At 35.7% G+C, this 11942-nt stretch overlaps 1 protein-coding gene across 2 annotated transcripts in view; it reads right to left on the bottom strand.

Annotated features, from left to right (window-relative positions):
• LOC123529819 (conserved oligomeric Golgi complex subunit 5-like) overlaps window positions 1–11942 on the bottom strand; it is a 28442-nt gene that overhangs the window by 2884 nt on the left and 13616 nt on the right. For both annotated transcript variants that reach the window (XM_045310355.2, XM_053521179.1), the window contains exons 10-21: window positions 10731–10808; window positions 10086–10170; window positions 9546–9747; window positions 9148–9309; window positions 8727–8826; window positions 7914–8024; window positions 7138–7200; window positions 6486–6589; window positions 5859–5987; window positions 4902–5087; window positions 2864–2990; window positions 1873–1952 (exon numbers count right to left, since the gene is read on the bottom strand). In XM_045310355.2, coding sequence (XP_045166290.2) covers window positions 1873–1952; window positions 2864–2990; window positions 4902–5087; window positions 5859–5987; window positions 6486–6589; window positions 7138–7200; window positions 7914–8024; window positions 8727–8826; window positions 9148–9309; window positions 9546–9747; window positions 10086–10170; window positions 10731–10808 — 1427 coding nt within the window. The remainder of the gene's footprint in view (window positions 1–1872; window positions 1953–2863; window positions 2991–4901; window positions 5088–5858; window positions 5988–6485; window positions 6590–7137; window positions 7201–7913; window positions 8025–8726; window positions 8827–9147; window positions 9310–9545; window positions 9748–10085; window positions 10171–10730; window positions 10809–11942) is intronic.

Raw genomic sequence — 11942 nt, 5'->3', positions numbered from 1 at the left:
TACGGACCTGGGTCTTGCGCGCGACACATCGTTTTACTGTGGTACACATTCATGCCAAGTTATTTGAAAATCCATCCATCGATGACAAAGATATGGACCGGACACGAAAATTGCGGACAGACTGACAGACCGACAGACCTACAGACGGACAGACGGTTCAAAAACTATATGCCTCCCTTCGGGGGCATAAAAATAAAAGGCTATGGCAGATATCCTGGATGCATTTATTTCAGTATAATAAATGTTTTCCTTTCCAAAAAGCTTTATCGCAAAAATAGTTAAATGAATGAATACAATGACATCAACATGTAACAAGACCTGTCTGTTGACAGCACACTCGATTATTCAAAGAATTGTTGGAAGAATGAGGTCAAAATATTACCAGAGATTTTCAGACTGCAAAACTTAATTAATTTCTATCTAAAAAAAAGGCCATAACTGTGCTAAAATCCTTGTCCAAATTATGTAATCTTGCCTACATAATTATGTAGACTATGATTGTAAACAAGTGGCCAAAGTTTCAAAGCCATACGACAAACAGTTTAGGCAAAATATGGACTCGTATGAAACACATAACTGATTTCCAAGTCCAAAACGGACCATAATTCAGCCAAAATAGTTAACAGAGTTATGTACTCTTGCCTACAGATGGAAATCATGACGATAAACAAGTGTTCAAAGTTTCAAAACCACATGTCGAAATTGTTTTGACAAAACATGCAAAAATTGTACCAATTTCCAAGTCCAAAGAGGGCCATAATTCAGCCAAAATAATTGATGAGTTATGTACTCCTACAGATGGAAATCATGATGATAAACAATTGTTCAAAGTTTCAAAGCCAAGTGTCAACAAAATTTTGTCAGAACATTGACCTGTGCAAAAACTACCGATTTCCAAGTCCATAAAGGGCCATAATTCAGTCAAAATAGTTAACAGAGTTATGTACACTTGCCTACAGATAGAGACTGTTATAATAAACAAGTGATAAAAGTTTCAAAGCCATATGTTAAACACTTTACACAAAATGTGAACTGGTAAAAAAAACTTAACCAAGATTTGTAAGTTAAAAGGGGCCATAACTCTGCCAAAATCCTTGATGGAGTTATGAAGTCTTGCCTAAAACTGGACATGGTGATGGTACACAAGTGTTGAAAGTTTCAAAGCTATATCTCAAAAGAGTTTGTCAAAATGTGGACTGGTACTAAAAACTTAACCAAGGTGTGACGCTGATGCCGTGGTGAGGATAGCTCAACTTATTCTTCGAACAGTCTAGCTAAAAATGGGGCAACACCTATATTTATAAGTACATATAAGCGTCATAGAACTTTCCGCTTTTATGATGCTAAATGAAATGCCTGCTTTCTAAAACATAGCCAAAAATACTAAGTCGGAACAGGGCTATACTTATGAAGAAAAGCACGAGTTACAGACATGTCGGACCATCACAATGAACAAGTGTGTGAAGCTCCTAACCATTCCCATTATTGCTGGGTACTGAGAAACAACCTTATGTACAAAAACTCAACCACAAAATACTAAGTCCAAAAATGGTTAGTTCTTTGCAAGAAAGTAAACAAAAGTTGAAGAACCTGAGCACTGTATGTAAGATCATCACAGTGGACAATATGTGAAGGTTCAACCTATTCCCGTTTTCCATAAGTGGTTACTGGAACCAACTAACACTCAAAAGCTTACCCAAGTGGCACACCAATGAAAGGGCATGTACAATAGCTCAACCTATTCTTTGAATTGTTGAACTAAAAATAGATTTTGTTTTACTGACCACATTTTTCAGTCTACTTTTGTTATATGCATATTGAAAATAATGGTGCTGCTCTGTTAAAAACTGCTCATACTGTGATGTAACTTACTTTATGAGAGTCAGTCTGTCTTTTTCTGATGGATGATCATCTAACCACTGGGAGTAACGACTCAACGACCAGTCTGCAGTCTGCAATGCAAAAACAAAAATTAATTCTGGAAAGCTTTTTTGTGTAAAACGTATATCTTCCTTTCCAAAACCCTATTTTGACTCGAATCTCTACATTAGTTACTGAGGCAACAAATATCTTAACTGCAACAAAATCCATCAGACATCCAGTTTGATTTGTTTGTTTGTTTGTTTTGGGTTTAACGCCGTTTTTCAACAGTATTTCAGTCATGTAACGGCGGGCAGTTAACCTAACCAGTGTTCCTGGATTCTGTACCAGTACAAACCTGTTCTCCGCAAGTAACTGCCAACTTCCCCACATGAATCAGAGGTGGAGGACTAATGATTTCAGACACAATGTCGTTTATCAAATAGTCACGGAGAACATACGCCCCGCCCGAGGATCGAACTCACGACCCCGCGATCCGTAGACCGACGCTCTACCTATTGAGCTAAGCGGGCGGGCTCCATCCAGTTTGAGGAAAAGTATAATTTGATGTATATATATGTTTAAATTATATTTTCACAAGTCAGCATACTAAACTTACAACATGTAGTGATTTGATTTTTGGTGGATTTGAAATTGCAACGACATATTTATAGGTCATATGGCGACTTTCCAGCTTTGTTGGTGCAGAAAGATCCCAGGTGCCCCTATGTGCATTATTTCATCACAGGCGGGTACCAGGGTAAACCACTGATCTTCCGTAAGCCAGCTGGATGGCTTCCTCACATGAAGAATTGAATGCCCCGAGTGAAGCTCGAACTCACAATGGTGAGGGACAAGTGACTTGAAGCAGACAATCTTAACCACTCTACCACAGAGGCCCCCATGTTGTGATTTGAAATCTACGGGGATTAAGAAAACACAAGAAATGTAGTTATACACTACAGGGGATAATTTTTATCCAAAGTCCGTATTCTAAACTTACAACATGTGGTGACTTGATATCCATTGGAGCACGAGCAAACAAGAAATGTAACAATAAGCTATATGGGATTATTTCACCAAGTGCTGGACTCTCACTGACATGTTCTACAGTCTGGAACAATAGTGGCCTGAAAGAAAGCAAATGGTCAATTCCTGTTACATGTTATTACAGTCGACATCGTACTTGCGACCACCTCTATTAAGCGATTTTTGTATTAAACGGCCAGTCAAAATCCCTCCCGAACGTTTTCAGTATATAAATTCATTCCATTAAACGACTTTTTTATTAAACGACTAGCGACCACATTAATCTGGTCCCGACAGGTAAAATATTCGACAAAAGTATCTATTAAGCTGCCGGGTACCAAAATTCTACCGGGCATTTCTTCATCTGTGTAATTAGCGAGTACGTTTTGCACGTGACTGAATGCAATTAACCTTTGTATCAGAAAAACGATATTGCCATAATTTTTACGGTTTGTGGACTTGGAAAAGTGTTCAGGATGTTAAAACATATTTTGAAACCATACATGTATATTCATAATGAATACAGTTACATTTAACTTTTCTTTTCATCTGACTGAAATTCATTAAGAGACCATTCCATTAAGAGACCACTTCTTAGCAGTCCCTTGGGTGGTCTCTTAATACAATGTCGACTGTATATAAGGAAGAAACAACTGACTTAATAACAAGAGCACCGCCTTGCGGGTGCTGACGCTCATCTGATTTTTTTTTGTGTAATAGAAATATTGTCCTACCCATGATTTTCTAAGTCTAAAAAGGGCCATCATTCTTGCAAAAAGCAGGACAGAGTTATGTTTCTTGATGTTCAGTGTCCACTTATGATGGTGAAAAACTGTTGCAAGTTTTAAAGCAATAGCTTTGATAGTTTATGAGAAAAGTTGACTTAAACATAATACTCAACCAAGAAAATGATTTTCTAAGTCCAAAAGGGGCAATAATTATTGCAAAAAGCAGGATGGAGTTATGTTGCTTGCTGTACAGGGTCAGCTTATGATGGTGAACAAGTGTTGCAAGTTTCAAAGCAATAGCTTTGATAGTTTAAGAGAAAAAGTTGACCTAAACATAAAACTTAACCAAGAAATCTGATATTTTCTAAGTCCAAAAAGGGCCATAAATCTTGCAAAAGCAGGATGGAGTTATGTCTCTTGCTGTACAGGGTCAACTTATGATGGTGAACAAGTGTTGCAAGTTTTAAAGCAATAGCTTTGACAGTTTAGGAGAAAAGCTGACCTAAACATAAAACTTAACCAAGAAAACTGATTTTCTAAGTCCAAAAGGGGCAATAATTCTTGCAAAAAGCAAGATGGAGTTATGTTTCTTGATGTACAGGGTCTGCTTATGATGGTGAACAAGTATTCCAAGTTTCAAAGCAATAGCTTTGATAGTTTAGGAGAAAAGTTGACCTAAACATAAAACTTAACCAAGAAATCTGATATTTTCTAAGTACAAAAGGGGCCATAAATCTTGCAAAAATCAAGATGGAGTTATGTTTCTTGCTATACAGGGTCAGCTTATGATGGTGAACAAGTATTCCAAGTTTCAAAGCAATAGCTTTGATAGTTTAGGAGAAAAGCTGACCTAAACATAAAACTTAACCAGGCAACGCCGACGCAGACGCCGACGCCGACGCAGACGCCGACGCCGACGCCGACAACCGCTCAAGTGATGACAATAACTCATCATTTTTTTTCAAAAAATCAGATGAGCTAAAAATGTAATGTGAAAAGTGTACAAACCTTAATTAAGCATAAAAGAACAGTCCTAATTTTTTTGATTGGAAAGCTTTGATAATCTTTTTTTTTCAAAAAGAACGATTTTGTTGTTAGCAGTATGTACATGCACAGTTCTTTAAGAATTGCCATTAAATGTGTCTAATCAAACTCTAACTGTGGTTATCAAATTTCAATGCCAAGTTTTAACTGATTTACCAATTCCAAGCTTACTTTGCTTTATCAATACACTAAGAAATTCAGGGAATATACAAAAACTGATACATATATAACATATTGTACCTGAAAGCTCTCAGCAGCCTATATGGTTTGCCGAGATCAGAGACCCTCTTACAGAATGGGGAGATTGCAAGTTCCATCTGAGCAAAATCTGCGGCAAGTCGTAACTTCCCTCCCTCTCCTAGAGGTCGTATAAGACAGGCATGCCTTACAAACAGATCTATACATCTGCTGCAGATTGGCTGAATGCTATAAAACAAAAACATTTAATTTTAAATATTACATTTCTATCTTTTCTCTGAATAAAAAATTAGTAAAACTACTTTAAAACCCTTAACGAAATTTCAAGCTGCACTGCATGTATATTTTCTACAAGGTGAAAAATCATGCAGAGTGACAACAGTGGCAGAAAGTTTTCACCTGTTCTCTTATGTAACTGCCAGAGACCAGGTAGTACCAACAACAAATTTAAGATTTGTTCGTTTAAGAAGATACAGTTAACATGAAAAACATGTCATACATCTTGAACAAACCAACTTCTGACCCCAGTGAAACTTGTTGTTTAGAATACTTGTCTCTAAACAAAATGATGTCTTCCCCTTTAATACTAAGACCATTCTTTGATTTTGGTCAGTTGTGCAGAAGAAACAGTGAAATTCAGAAGCTTGCCACAAAACTACTGTTACAATATCTGACCCTAGTGACCTTGACCCTTTGGTTACCCGACCCTAAACCATAGGATGTCTGACCCTTACTAAGATAAATCCTTATGCAAAGTTCATAGATAATAGGGACAACAGTTAAAAAGATACAGTGAGCTTCAAAAGTTTTCCATAAAAGTTTTACCTAAATTCAGTGATAAAGTAAACACTGGGGAGAATACAACAGCCCTACTTATTCTTCAAAATAGTTGTGCTATACACTTAAACTGCAGACCAAAAGTGACTACCATATGTTAAGTATATGCTTTCATAACTGAATTCTTAGGTGTGTAAGAGGAAAAAAGTACACTGAACTCACCACTCCATGATAAAATCTTGACATGTAAACTGTGACAGGTAATCTGACTGACATCTAGCCACAAACCCTTGTAACTCCCTCATATATAGGGAGCATGGAGCCTCTGTCTCGGTCTCTGATGGAGCTGGTCTGATAATATGAAATAATATATACAAAACATTGATGTAACGTCTTGGCTTCATAAAGTTGCATTACAGTGACTATGTAACGTATGTAAAACTGACTGTATGTTTCTTTGTCAAGATTTTAAGTTGTTTACAATAGCAAAACTGGTCGTATTCCCTAATGTACTTGAAAAATTCATGTGCAGCAAATGATGTCAGAAAAAAATATATTTTATGAACATATTCACAGACTACTATAAGAAAATCATGCTTAAAAGAAAGTCATTCATTTTATTTTATTTCCCCTATCATTTGTAGCACACTGTATGCAAGAAAAAGTATCTATCAATAGTTGTAGATGTAGCTGCAGACTAGAATATCTGACTCTCGGGTTACTGTTTTGGTGGTAACATTTTCTCTGGAGTAAGATATTCTCATCTGCCCCTAAAAATGAAAGATTCTTATTGGCTTTGAACGTTTATGTATGAACAAGATGCAGTTTATAGAACCAACGTACACTTACCCAGAAAAATCTTCCTGGTGCATTGTAAGTATGATGGCCTCTAAGGCGTCACATATAGATGACATCAGGGGTCGTACAGAACTGGTCATCAACATTACTATATTCTGGTATATAAATAGTGTGTTATTTCACTTACATGTAATTAACTTTATACTGCTGGCGGCGAGTTATTCTGCCTTTGCGACCAGTGCAGACCAAGATTAGCCTGCACATCCGTGCAGGCTAATCAGGGTCTGCACTGTTCCCTATTCAGTCAGTAAATTTTCAGTGAACATCCCTTCAAATAATAAATAGTATTGTCCAAACTGGTGATGGACCAGTCCATTTTAGAAATTTAGCAGGGTAAGGGTTAACTTCATACTGCTGGTCACAATATACTTGCTGAGTTTGTAAATATCAGTTGCACACAATGACTGTGTGCAGGTAATGAAATTTCTACGAAACGGACCTTGAGAGAAACAAATGTATTATGTTAAATTGTCTGTATTCTACTGGACACTTTTACTATGCTCTTCCAAATAATCAGTAAATTTCTATACACATCTTTATGGTACGCGTAGAGACCAGTTCAAGTCTATAAATGAAATCTTGCAGTTTATCAAACTGTCCTACACAAAACAATGTGAAAAGATGAGTTATATCTAGGATTTACCTGTAAAGATTCTGTTATACTTGTTTTTGCCTCTTCTGGGTAATGCTCTAAACTGTTTACAACCTGAAATAGCAAAGGTTTTACATCACCTGTATTTCATTAAAAATAGTTTCAATCTTATTCAAATTTCATTCCAATTTCTTCTGTACATTTGAAAGTATGATTAAAATGCAGCAGCAGACTAAACATGCAAGAGCTGACAGACACATGGACAAAGGTAAAATCATTTGTGGTTAAATTTTGTGGTTTGGTCAAAACGTCAATTTTGTGGGGATATGAATTAGTGGATTTCAACTTTTGAACATAAAATGGGAATTTTACTTGTTCATTTGGATTAAATGTCATGGATTGCTCAACCATGAAAGCCATGAAAATGAGTCCCCCATGAATATTAATGATTTTACAGTACGCAATTTTGTTTTGGCTTAGTTTCAAGTAACACTCGAGATTTTCTTGGCAGTATGGCAAATTTCAAGCCTGAACGGTGAGACATGCGTAGGCACCTGATTACAGACACCAACCTTCTGTAAGATGGTTGGATAGCTTCTCCACATGACAAATTCTTCATCTGTGGTAGTTAGAGCCTACAGCAGTCAGGGCATAGTGATCTTGAGGCAGCCATAATTACAAAAACCCAAGTTTAATGTAATACAATGTACATGTATGTACAAAATAGCCAAATTAAATGAAAAAGAAAGGTTGTTATTCTAGATCCTTGTTTGAAATACCAAAAAGAATAAATGAATCAAGAGTGTACAATATCAAAGATAACATACATTAGAGACGGCAAGATGTAGCTGGTATAAGGTAATGACAACAGCAGCATTACGAGTCTGTCCCTGTGTTGGTGATCCTATCACCTGACTAGCTTCACCATCTGTACACACCTGCAGAAATAATGCTTCTATATTAATATCTCTCTCAAACACTGTTTTCTGATGTATTATTTTTTTTTATAAAATCCATTAAGTAATTTTTATAAAATCCATTCTGAAAAACCCGAGTTTATATTTCAGTTCTTTAAAATACATTACTAGGCATGTATCTAAGAAATTAAGACAGCAACTGTCACAAAACCTGTCAAAAGTTGGAGTTTCAGACAGTAACATATAGGTCTATACCTCATGGTTATAAATCAGACCTTAAAGGCCCAGGCTCAATCCTGGCATTGACCAAGTTCAAGTAAGTGCTCAGAAAGTACCAGCTAAATGTTATAGTTATGAGACTACTATCAAATCTCTTTTCCAAGACTTGTACTGTTTCTTGAACTGCTAAATATTAGAATATAGTGTACATATAATTGTGATCATATGGGACAAACCCAGTCAATTGAATTAACCTAGGACCTGAAGAGGAGTTTCATAGCAAGAATATAACTGTGACAATCTGTTTGTTTGTTTTGGGTTTAACGCCGTTTTTCAACAGTATTTAAGTCATGTAACAGCGGGCAGTTAATCTAACCAGTGTTCCTGGATTCTGTACCAGTACAAACCTGTTCTCCGCAAGTAACTGCCAACTTCCCCACATGAATCAGAGGTGGAGGACTAATGATATCAGAAACAGTGTCGTGTGACAATCTGTATACATACCAACTGTTCACTCTTCACACAGAACATTTTCACTGTTTTAGCCACATTCTTAGCAACTGTAACACACAACCTCATGTCCACACTAGCAACATTCAACTCACTGAAATATATAACATGTTTATATTTAGCTATCAGGTACCAGTATTCTCTTCTATGTCTGATAACACAATTACTCTGTTGAAAGAATCATTTTGAATGACAGAAAATACCTTTTATAAATAAGTCAAATTGTAGTGAATCTACTAACAATTATTTCAAATAGCTGTCTTAACATATCTGACACCAGATAAATTCATGTTGAATTTATCCTGAAAAGAAGTGATTTGCAGCGTAAGTATTAAATGGCTCAAACAAAACTTGGTTTAATGTGAGCACTGCTGCCATTAAAATTCTAAACTTCATCAATAATACAATACATTACCTGGAAATAGTTTTGACAATGCTGTCAACTTCTTCCACAGTAGGTGGATTGAAAGATGCAGTACTGAAAGCCAAGTTGATAGGATCAAACAGTCGTGACAATGAGCGGGACAAGTACGCCGTCTCAAAGTTTGCCAGGGTATCTCGTAATGCCATCTCTGAACTGAAAATTGTCACATGAACAACTCAAGATGACTTGATGATTTATATCATTCTTAAACTGCTAACAGAAGCAATCTCAGAAAGTTGAAACAATACTAAATTGTAGTTTTAGAAGACATACTTTGAAATATATCACAATCATAAACAATCTATTATAAGTATCAAAATTAAAAATAAGATATAAATTGAAAGAACATCAGAATACTTTCCTACTTTCAAAAGAAAGCAGTGTAGTACCTATTTTGTTTGTCACTTTTGCTGGTTTGAGAGAAAATATCTTCCTCAATTACTTCCCCTGTTGTTAAGGCATCTGTTGCCAGGGACAACGACCCAATATCCACAGAGAGGCTGAACTGCTGCAGACGTTTCCAAAGATCATTGTAAAGACGAAGTAGTTTTGGATATTCTCCTTCAAATGCTTGCTTTAAAAAGGATGATGCTAGAAAAATGCAATATATAAGAATTACAACATTGCAGATACAGTTACTGGGTTTGATTAAAAGTTTTGGGCTGAACATGTACTATTGCTTTACTACACAAAGTTTTAGCTCCTGTGCACTGAACACATTTAAAAAGCCAAAGAATGTCTTGTAGACCTTTATCTCTATACTGTCTGATGTACCATCAAGAGAATACACATAGTTGTTTCATTTTTTGGTAGATCTAATGAGAAATACTGTTCTTATTTCAATTCAGTGGCACCTTTTACAATTTATGACCAGTTATAAAACAATTTCTAATCTTACAATACATTTAATAACAAAAGCAAAAACATACACTCTGCTGCAGATTTGAACTTGCTTTTTAACATCTGAGTAATCTGTGTCCAGAAATCTGCCATGATGTGAACGCTTCCTTCATGCTGCATGAAATCAAACGAAAGTACCTCAAAGAGTAATTTAACATCAACATAACAATTATAGAATGTCAGACATTTCAATATATTTTTACAAAAGCAAACCAAACTCAAAAGAACACCCAAGACTGAGCCCACTTTTCTACAGCACTGCAACTTGTATTGAGGAAACATAACATGAGTTTGCTGAAGAGAAATTGTTACTCTAGTGATCATCTATTGTCAAACATCTTTAGAGAAGTGTTTTGCTCTCTGATCATGTGTTATTAACAGAGGTTAATGTGTACCTCTCATACAGGACTAATTCTTAGTTCAAAAACTTCAATTATATCAAATATCAAAGGATGTTCATTGTTTTTTACCAATCTAGTATTCTGACACCATATAATCGAGGGTAAAGCCCTCAGTACTGAAAATCAATTTAGAATGTACATTTAGACATGAAAATTCCTTCAGTTTTCATGAGTTAACAACATTTTTACAGCTTTAAGTATGTTCTTAGCTTGCATTTCCTAGAGCCTCAGTCTTTTCTTATACATTTGTACTACAATTTTAAGCATACATACCTGCTTAAGTTCCTCTATAAAACACACATGTGTAACTGGGTCCCTCTTCTTTATCAAAACTTTCTGTAAATGTTGTACCTGCAAACAGATCAATGTGTGGTTCTCAATTGTTTATAATGTAGGAACAAAACAGTGATAAACTATAAACATTACTGAAAATATCTCTGCCTGATCCAGCTTGTGATGTAACCATGGGCTGGAATACCTTATCACTGATAGATTTTATATAATCTAAATGGTCAGTGCGAGTGGATATTGGCCGAATAAGAACTGCTTGTTCATTGATAATTCATCCGCATTGTTAATGAATGGGACTATTTTGTGTAGCACATAAACATCCTTTGGATGTGATTCGGAATCAATTAAAGATGCTATGATTGTCAGAAATACACTTTAACTTTGGTAGAGGGATAAACCCACAACCAAACACACACGAGGCCAATAAGTATTTGTATGACTCAGTTATCTACTTCATCTTTTATTCAAATGCTACAATTATTGTGATTACCGGTATGTACAATTGCAATTCGATTTACTTTAGCATAGTGATTATGAAATATTGTTATGAGTATTACCTGAGCACACTGATTATGTATTTCTGCTGTGTGATTTACCGGAGTACAGTGATTATGTATTATTGCTGTGTGATTTACCTCAGAAAATTGATTATGTATTTCTGCTGTGTGATTTACCTGAGAACATTAATTATGCATCTCTGCTGTGTGATTTACCTGAGCACAGTGATTATGTATATTGCTGTGTGATTTACCTGAACACAGTGATTATGTATTATTGCTGTGTGATTTACCTGTGTGCAGTAATTATGTATTATTGCTGTGTGATTTAGCTGAGAACATTGATTATGTATCTCTGCCGTGTGATTTACCTGAGCACAGTGATTATGTATTATTGCTTTGTGATTTACCTGTGTGCAGTAATTATGTATTATTGCAGTGTGATTTACCTGAGCACAGTGATTATTTATTATTGCTGTGTTATTTACCTGTGTGCAGTAATTATGTATTATTGCTGTGTGATTTACCTGAGCACAGTGATTATGTATTATTGCTGTGTGATTTACCTGAGAACACTGATTATTTATTACTGCTGTGTGATTTACCTAAGCACAGTGATTATGTATTATTGCTGTGTGATTTACCTGTGTGCAGTAATTATGTATTATTGCTGTGTGATTTACCTGAGAACATTGAT

Source organism: Mercenaria mercenaria, chromosome 13 (assembly GCF_021730395.1).
Source record: "Mercenaria mercenaria strain notata chromosome 13, MADL_Memer_1, whole genome shotgun sequence".
Taxonomy (NCBI): Eukaryota; Metazoa; Mollusca; class Bivalvia; order Venerida; family Veneridae; genus Mercenaria; species Mercenaria mercenaria.
The sequence above is the reverse complement of the archived record's forward strand: the minus strand, read 5'-3'. Positions and strand labels throughout refer to the sequence as shown.